The following is a 9481-nucleotide window of genomic DNA, read 5'->3' as shown; positions in this document are numbered from 1 at the left end:
CCAGACAAAAAAAAAAAAAAACAGAGACAATCACTCTGTATTTTCTCTCGTGGTCGCTGACTTTTGTTGCATTCTTCAACATACGAATCACAAAGGAAAAAACCAAATGGAAGCAACATGGGCCATGATCACAGGTCCAAGAATAGCACTGACAGTTGCTGTGGTGTATTGGGCATGGAAGGTGGTGAACTGGTTGTGGCTGAGGCCAATGAGACTTGAGAGGCTGCTAAGAGAGCAAGGACTCAATGGTATAATTCATACAGGCCCTTTGTTGGGGATATTTTGGAAATGGTGAAGATGGGAACAGAAGCCACTTCCAAACCCATGAACCAACTCTCAGATAATATTGTTCCTCGTATCTTTTCCTTCTTCTGTCACACCATCAACAAACACGGTATGCATCTTCTCTGCTTCTCTCTCTTTACTTTTTTTTTTTTTAATTTTAATTTTTTTGTTTATTTATATATTTATTTTTATCTATTTTTGAGTTATCAAGCACTCACCCTTTAGTGAGTAGAAATAACTTGACTTGTGCTCTTATTTGTATTTTTGTATCTTTTTCTCCTATGATTTGATCCTTTGTATTTCCTCTTTAATACGTAATTGTAGTTAACCCATCTACAAATTATTTGAATTCAATGTTCTGGAAACCTAGATTCATCTTGTGTGATTTCACAAAGCTATAGAAGGTTCTCTATTGTTCTCATTGTTGATTACCACATATAGGACAAACGTCTGAAGCACTAGAAAAGAGAGGGGAAGGGGGCATTTGAAATTCGATTAAAGAAAAGAGAAATTTTTCGACGAGTAATTTTTATTATTTTTTGTCATTATGTAATTAATATAAATATTAAATTTTTTTAATAAATAAATTTTATTAATTTATGTGTACAAATTCTAAAAAATATAAATAATAATTATATTAATTTATATAAAATTTATATAAATATAAATATAAATTATAGCTAATTAAATACTGACAAAAAAATAATAATATTTATTTGTTACGTGACATTGTTCTTTAAAAAATGTGATTTGTGGAATATTACATCGTTCTTCATAGTGTGGGTGAGTGGATGTGTAAGTAGTGTATGAAGTCCCATATCTTAAAAAACATCCTTTGTTTAACTTGTCATAAATCTACGAAATTTAAACTTTTCAATTACAAATTACAAGAGTTTTAATTTTTAGAATTAGAGATCCAAATAGGTGATAATGGACTCGATCAGAATGAACCAAAACACCGCAGCCATAAAGTCAAATTTCATGGCTCCACATAATTCAACCACCACCACCAGACAACTATCCAAATTAGGATGAAGCCAATATGAAAAATGTCACTTCATATCTGACGACCCTATGTGTTGGCCCTATCATAAAAGAAATATTACATTTTTATAACCTCATTTAAAAAGAAAACAATATAATTTTATATTATTTCTTTTTAAAGTGGGTAGCATGTATGTCTACTACTGCTTTTATAGTCATGAATTATGTTTAATATTGTTACTTAAGCAATAATGCAGGTGAAGTTGGTATTATCATTTTGGTATTCAGGCATATCAAATAGATTAATTAAAAAAAAAAGAAGCTTTGTTATATGCCTTTGGATATGATTGGAGTCTGGATAACTCAACAAAAGTTGTGGATATGAACTTGTTTATAAGGCATGGTTCTGTAACAGAAAACAGAAAGCAGTTTCCGGAAGAGGAAAGCGGTTATAACAGAAAATGAGATCTAAAACAGAAAAAGCAACACATTGGACATGGCTTATTACATAATTACATTTTAACCCTTATATGATATTAAGCTGTAACTCAAGGGCAAGTAATTCGTATCTCACAGCAAGCATTATCTGAGATTCTCACCTGGCCCCTTAGAACAATTGAAGCATTTCATCCATAACTTAGTTACATATTTGATTTGCAATTCATGACAATTTCAAACAGCATACATGAAGCCTATTCTCTTCAACCTTTCTAACTTGTTCATACTTATAATGTTGCTTATAACGCATGTTATTCAGGCAAGAACTCGTTTACTTGGTTTGGACCAACACCAAGGGTTATCATCACGGATCCTCAGCTTGTCAAAGATGTATTGAATAACAACCATGACTTCCCAAAACCTAATGTAAATCCACTTATTGGGATACTAGTTACTGGTCTTGTTAACCTTGAGGGTGAGAAGTGGAACAAGCACAGAAGGATTATCAACCCTGCATTCAATGTAGAAAAATTGAAGGTTACTTACCCTTTATTAACTATTACTCCAGCAATATCTTGTATTAATGAGTAAACTTACATTTGTTCAACTTGATATAATAGTACATACTTTTATTTCTTTATGGAATATTTTCTTCATAGATATATGCTAAGCCTAACATAGGCAATTTTAACTCATCTTTTAATTATTTGTTTATGCTGTATAGAGTATGTTACCAACATTCTTCAAAATTTGCAATGATATGATCGACAAATGGGATGAGAAGTTGGTGTCAGAAGGAGGATCATGCGAAATGGATGTATGGCCTTCTCTTCAGAATTTGACTAGTGAAATTATTTCTCAAACATCATTTGGAAATCTTGAAGAAGGAAGAAGAATATCGGAACTTCAAAAGGAGCAAATTCAACTTATATCGAAAGTTATACTAAAAGTTAGCATTCCGGGTTGGAGGTAAGACTACTTTGATTCTTTTTTTTTTTTTAATGAATCAACGAGCATCATTTGATCTATGTAGCCAGTTCCACTTAATAGGATAAGGTTTTGTTATTGTTGTTAAATCAATGTTTGTTAAATCATGTTTACTTGCAATCTTGCATTGTAGGTTTCTTCCAACAAGTACAAAAAGGAGGATTGTGCAAATTGATAGGGAGATTGAAGCATTGCTTATTGATATGATTACTAAAAGAGAGAAAGCATTGGAGGCAGGTGAAGCTACCAAGAACGATTTACTGGGAATACTTTTGGAGTCAAATCACAAGGAAATTCAAGAACATGGAAACAACAAGGATGTTGGAATGACATTAAAAGATGTGATTGAAGAATCCAAGGTATTCTACGTAGCAGGGCAAGAGACCACTTCCAATTTGCTTGTTTGGACTATCGTGTTACTAAGTCGGTTCCCTGATTGGCAAGCTCGGGCTAGAGACGAAGTCACAGAATTCTTTGGCAACCTAAAACCAGACTTTGATGGTCTAAGTCACCTTAAGATTGTAAGTATTATGTATTATTTTCTTGAATCAATATGTTGAAAACTACACCTATTCTAATGATTTCTTAATGTTACCATAAATCTTTTGCTGTAGGTTACAATGATTTTATATGAGGTTCTTAGGTTATACCCTCCGGCAACTGTTGTTGTTCGAACGGTTCACAAAGATATGAAACTTGGAAATTTAACTTTACCACGAGGAGTTCAAATTTCCATACCAAGTCTTATGATTCACCATGACTCTAATCTATGGGGAGATGACGCGAACGAGTTTAAACCGGACAGGTTTTCTGAAGGAGTTTTAAAGGCAACAAAAGGTCAAGTTTCATTCCTTCCGTTCGGATGGGGTCCTAGAATATGCATTGGGCAAAACTTTGCATTATTGGAGGCAAAGATGGCTTTGGCACTTATTCTGCAGCGTTTCTCTTTCGAACTTTCTCCGGCCTATACTCATGCTCCAATCACCTCACAAACTCTTAGGCCACAATATGGTGCTCAAATCTTGCTACATAGATTATAAACATCACAACAAAAATGTCTCTTACTGTGATTTTCATCACACGCTATTTGCTTCCTATGTTTACTTGTGCTTTTTGTTTATGAAGCTAAAATAACTTGATTCGCTGAATCTTAAATGTCGGAATACTTTGATTTGATGTCTTGTAATAAAAGTTTGATTTTGTATCATGGAATCTCTTGGCTTGAATCAGGCTCTGTTTATTGTGCATTGTCATGACAATTTGCCTAAGAGAATTACTGAATTAATGTATTTGGGGGAGCAAAGTGATGAGAACATAAATATGAGTATGTTCTTTGGACGTACGTACCTTTGCAATTTACCGTTGAAAATTATTTTACATCTATTTAAAAAAGTTGAAATGATATTTCAACAAATTTATCAAAGTGGTATTTCCAACCGTATTATGCTCATTTAAAAATTTTTCAATATATTGCAGGCTCAATTTTTATATGTATTTCGAAACCAATAAGTTAAAATCGTGTCATGTTTTTTGCTATTCATAAATTGCATCAATAAAACGAGTTTTAGTTTGGAGTTGATTTGATCATAAATTGCAACAGCATATACGGTTTTATAAAAAATTCGTAAAACATGGCTATTGTTGCGATTTATGAGCAACTAAAATGGCCAAAATTTGGAGAAGAATTGCAGAGTTCATGAACAACGTAAAACCCATATTCTTCCTAAACTATATTAAGAAACATCTAAATATTACTAAGCATGAGTCTTCAAGCCACATTCTATCGATCATTTTCACTTTCATAACTTCGATCTTAACATGTATATCCAAAGCCATAAACTCAGCAAGCACTGCCTCCTCTGTTCCATCATTTGAATGCTTACAATCATACCATGCAAATGTAAACACAATGTACAATCATTCAGCCACACTCAAACAGAGACATTTCAGGCTAAACATTTTTGGAATTGCTTATTCGTCACTAATTGATAATTTACTCATTTCAACCTAAAAAGGGCATCAAGAATACATCACAATTCAAAACATACCTTGCACACACACAACTAAGTCACAAGTTCTCTAGATTAGAGTATGATTCTACATTGCTGTGTGATCCTGCATTAAAATGTACAAATTAGAGAACCTGCATGAGGCGGCTAGCGAGATCTCTATGTGAACAATCTAAACTACATACATGGTACATGTAGCCGAGATAAGGCTTTTTTTAGGCATGCAAAACTAACTGACAAACCAATTGGTAACAATAATCTTGTTGACATGCAAAAGAAAATCTCTATTAATATTATGCTCCACCATTATTAGGATCATAATCTTGGCTTTGAAGCATTTCAACGACTTGGCTCATGGTAGGCCTTTCTTCTTTGTCGTCTTCTATGCACTCCAATGCCACTCTAGCCAAAACTTCCATCTTATTTTCATCATAATTTGACACTATTGTAGAATCCATGATTTGCTCCACACAAGATGCACATTCTCTCCTTTTCTCTCTCACCCATGTTACTAGCCTCCCATTGTACGGTTCTTCTCCATTAATTGCTTGAATATCTGCTGCCGGATTCTTTCCGGTTATCATCTCCAAGAGAACAATTCCATAGCTATAAACATCCACTTTGGAAGTAACTGCTAGGTTGAAAACCCACTCAGGCGCCATATACCCTCTGGTTCCTCTTATCATTGAGAAATTTGGATTATTGTTGAGAACATCTCTGTTCAATAACTTGGACAATCCGAAATCTGCAACCTTGGGTTGATAATTTGAATCCAAGAGAATATTTTGGGGTTTTATATCACAGTGCAAAATCCATTCCAAGCATTCTTCATGTAAATATGCCAAACCTCTTGCTGTTCCGAGAGCGATGTTATACCTCTTGCTCCAATCAAGTGTATTGGATGAGAGGTTATCTGCCAAAGAACCATTTTCCATGTACTCGTACACCAAAAGCCGATGCTTTCCCTCAGCGCAATAACCCCACATTTCAATCAAGTTCATGTGGTTGAGCCTCCCAATGATGCTCACTTCAGCAAGGAATTCACCTTCTCCTTGCTTAGCATCATTGAGTTTCTTTACAGCAGCAATTCTTTGATCCGACAATAGAGCTTTGTATACAATGCCTCCTGCACCCCTTCCAATCTCTTGGCTAAATCCTTTTGTTGCCTTTTTTAGCTCCGAATAACTAAATTTTCTGAATCCCACTGTTCCGAGATGACGGCCATGTGGATCTATGCGAGAATTATGCCGGCGTCTGATTAAGAACAAAACAACCAAAACGCAAGCCACTTCAAGAACTCCAATTGCAGTGGCAAACCACAAAAGGAAGCTCACAAAACGGCTTACATTTTTCTTCAAATACTCTCTATGAATTTTCACAGAACAACCATTGTTTCTGATGGCAGTGTCTCCATAGCTGTTGGGGAAGCTCTTCCTTTTGGGTACTTTCAAGTAGGTTAGTTTTCCTGCATCTGCTGGCAAATGGCCGTTGAGTAATTTCCATTTTGTATAGCACCTGAAGTAGCCCACATCCTTGTCATATGAATGCTGAAATCCTTTGCATTCACAACTATTCAAGCACAAACTTTCACAATCAGTGTAGGTACAATTGGCCACGTAATCGGAGTCATAGCCATAGAACTCAACTTGGTCCAGTAGCAAGAAAGTAAAGTCACTTCCATCACACGTAGCATCAAATGTGGATTCACACCCATAAGACCAATCACTTTGATTCTTTACTTTGTACCCAGGAACACATGAGCACTTCCTTCCATTTTGAGGATCAAATCTGCAAACACTATTAGCACCACAGATCCCATGAATGATGCAACCATCAGAAATGGCTTGCCATGACACGTACCATTTTTGTGATAGATCTTGACTGTACACTCGAAGATTTCCATCATGATCGATTGTCAACTTTCTAGGCAGCACCACGCCATAATCAGATGTTCTTGCATTATATTTATCCGTTGAATTAAAATCTCCAAGAGAATTTAGTACCGCAATTCTGTTATTATTGTAAATAAACCTTCCAGCGCTCCAAACTGTGAGATCAGGATCGGGCCAATAAGAGCTTGACACGTCAGGGCCCTCGTAAAGAAGGTTAAGAACGTTTCTATCATCAAAGGACAACATATAGAAACCAGAGGAATGGCTACTCTCTGTTCTTGAAGAAACTAATTGTGTTCTTCTGGTAAGACGTTGTCCGGGAAGAAGAGTGTCCGTTGGGAAATCAAAACTTTGCCACAGAACACGTCCTCCCTGCAACTCTCGTAGAACAAGATTTCCATTATCTCCAAGACGTAACTCGGTTGGAAGAGTTGACTCCGTCTCAGAAGACCATATTTGGAACTGACCTGCATCTACCAAAATAAGATTACCGGTGCGAGAGAGAGAAAGCGTTGAGCGCTTTCCATTCACGGGTTTGTCGCGATTTGCCATCCAAGCAACGGTAGCCGTTGTGGTGAACCATATTGCAAAGGAGAAGGCATTATCACCGACTTCGAAGAAGCCGGCGGAGAACATGCCATTTTCTGAAACAATGACGTCTTGTTCAGCTTTCTCCACTGAGAGAGAGGAGTGGCCTTTGTTCAGTGCATCTAAAGAAGATGAGAATTGAAATGAAAAATACAAGACTAGAAGGAATAACATTAAGGTTGAGGAAGCCATGTTCATGATATGCAAGCTATAGAGAAAGGTTATGAAGGAATTGCTTTGTTAATACTCTGGTTGATTTATTAGTGTTGTATATATAGTCAAATAGGTGCTTGTGTTGTGAAGGTGGCTAATTAATGTAGAAGACTAATCGATAAATAAAAATATTGCTGGCTGACTCCGCTGATTATTTATGATATATACTTACATATATGGATGCCCATGCTTTTCAACCATTTAAGTTTCAATCTTGGATGGCTTTTGTTTTCCACCATTGGTAGATTGATTTTAATGTCGTCAGGTTTTTGGTTTGAAAATGTAATTTAGTTGATGGCATAGTGACATATTCATTTAGTTGTTGGCAATACAGCGTGGAGGAACCGGAACAATTTTATCTTCAGTGATGAAACTCAGAGAGCAACCAGATGCAACACTTACTAAATCAACCATTAACCATTGTATTTTTATATGTATGTATATAAAATAATTCATAACTATTCTGACAATCATTCATGCGCCAGAACAGAACACCCTTAAAGAATAGCATCAACGCCACCGGCACAAATAACACAACACTCAACACCCACACCAACAACGCAACGCTCAGCACGTAAAATCAGAAAGTTTTCTTCTCTTCTCTTTTGCAGATCACCGTCCTTCGCTCTCCTCTTCGTTCACGGCGAGCTTCACTCTTCTCTTCTCAGCACTTCTGATTCTCCTTGAAATCCAAAAGCGACGATGGTTGCTTTGTTAGCACTGATGGAGCAGTGAAGCTTAGTTACATTTTGTTATAGAAGAAGAAATAAGGAAATATAATCATGTTCACATTCAAAAAATTTCCTTGTACCATGGAGAGTAAGATGACAATTAAATTTTTCATGATTTTGACGAAGGATTAATTAATTTTTGAAAAAAAAAATTATTAATTTGATCTTTTATAATAATAAATAATGAATATATACGTTCTTTTCTTAATGAATAATGTAAAACAAAATGAAATTGTCTATTTTGTTATTTATAGTGATATATGTTCTCATATTATCATATGAACATAGAAACTATATGATTTTAGATGATAAAATATTTATTATTTTTTGAGTTTTTATATAATATTTATCAATTGTTATTTATTTATCACAAATTATATTAAAACAAGTAAAGTTTTATTCTAAAAGTTATTATTTACATAACAATTTTTTATTTATCACCACGAAATTTTACGTGATAAATTAATCGTAAGACATAACGTATTCATTGTTTACTATAATAAAAGACCAAATTAATTTTTTCTCGAGAACTAATTAGTCCAAAATAAAATTTTCAGATATCTAACTATTATTTTATTCTACTATTTATTTCAACTTTTAAAGTTGATGTAAGACTTTTTATTATATTTTGTTATTTTCTTCTCCATATGGATATAGTAAGTACAATAAACATAATGAGTTTGATCTATAATTAAATAAATAATTAATATTAGTCCATTTTTCCTTTTCTGTTCCAACATGTTCATGCAGGTAACAGTGGATATGAAAATTAAAATTGCTTATTATGAATTGAGAATTTAAAATAAAACAAAGTGTGAGAGAGCTCATGTTTTTGTAAGTTGAAAAAGGGAGCCACAAAAGCTGAGTTTTTTCAAATTAATTAAGAAAGTTTCGCAGTTTTTTTTAATTTTGATTTTCATACTTTAAGTTTGATTATTATTTTAAACGCGTTGATTATAGCTGAATTTTGTAAAATAATTTTGAAGCGGGTTTGATTATAATATAAATATATGATGAGGTTAAATTTTGATTTAGAGTTTAATTATTATTTTCAGTGAGGTATGTCTAAAACGAGCTCAACAATTATGTGTTTATTGAATGAGTCACACTTATATAGGCCATTAGATTTTATTAGATGAAAATCAAAAGCTAATATAAAAGAAGAGTATTGATGGACTCTAATAGATATAGAATATCCTAATACATAAATAAATATTTTAAATGGTAATATTTTAATACACAATACTTTAAACGATAACAAAATATTTTATTCTTAAATAATTAAATATAAAATATATAAATATTTTTTATTTATTAAAATTAATTATTATGCAAAACTTTTTTATAATATTAA

General features: G+C 33.7%; 1 protein-coding gene and 1 pseudogene across 1 annotated transcript; one reads left to right on the top strand and one right to left on the bottom strand.

Moving 5' to 3' along the window:
• The first annotated feature begins 10 nt into the window (after positions 1 to 10).
• Positions 11 to 3898, top strand: LOC107474712 (cytochrome P450 72A397-like; annotated as a pseudogene).
• Positions 3899 to 4748: 850 nt separating this feature from the next.
• On the bottom strand, positions 4749 to 7375 carry LOC107474728 (putative receptor protein kinase ZmPK1). The gene has a single exon (XM_016094370.3). The coding sequence runs from the start codon at positions 7373 to 7375 to the stop codon at positions 4997 to 4999; it is 2379 nt and encodes a 792-aa protein (XP_015949856.3). The 3' UTR covers positions 4749 to 4996.
• Positions 7376 to 9481: the final 2106 nt, after the last annotated feature.

This window comes from Arachis duranensis, chromosome 2, assembly GCF_000817695.3.
Source record: "Arachis duranensis cultivar V14167 chromosome 2, aradu.V14167.gnm2.J7QH, whole genome shotgun sequence".
Taxonomy (NCBI): Eukaryota; Viridiplantae; Streptophyta; class Magnoliopsida; order Fabales; family Fabaceae; genus Arachis; species Arachis duranensis.
Note: the sequence above shows the minus strand (reverse complement) of the source record. Positions and strands in the feature narration are given on the sequence as shown.

Coding starts and splice junctions, on each gene's coding strand:
- LOC107474728 (XM_016094370.3), bottom strand. CDS start 7,375: ATGGCTTCCTCAACCTTAATGTTATTCCTTCTAGTCTTGTATTTTTCA.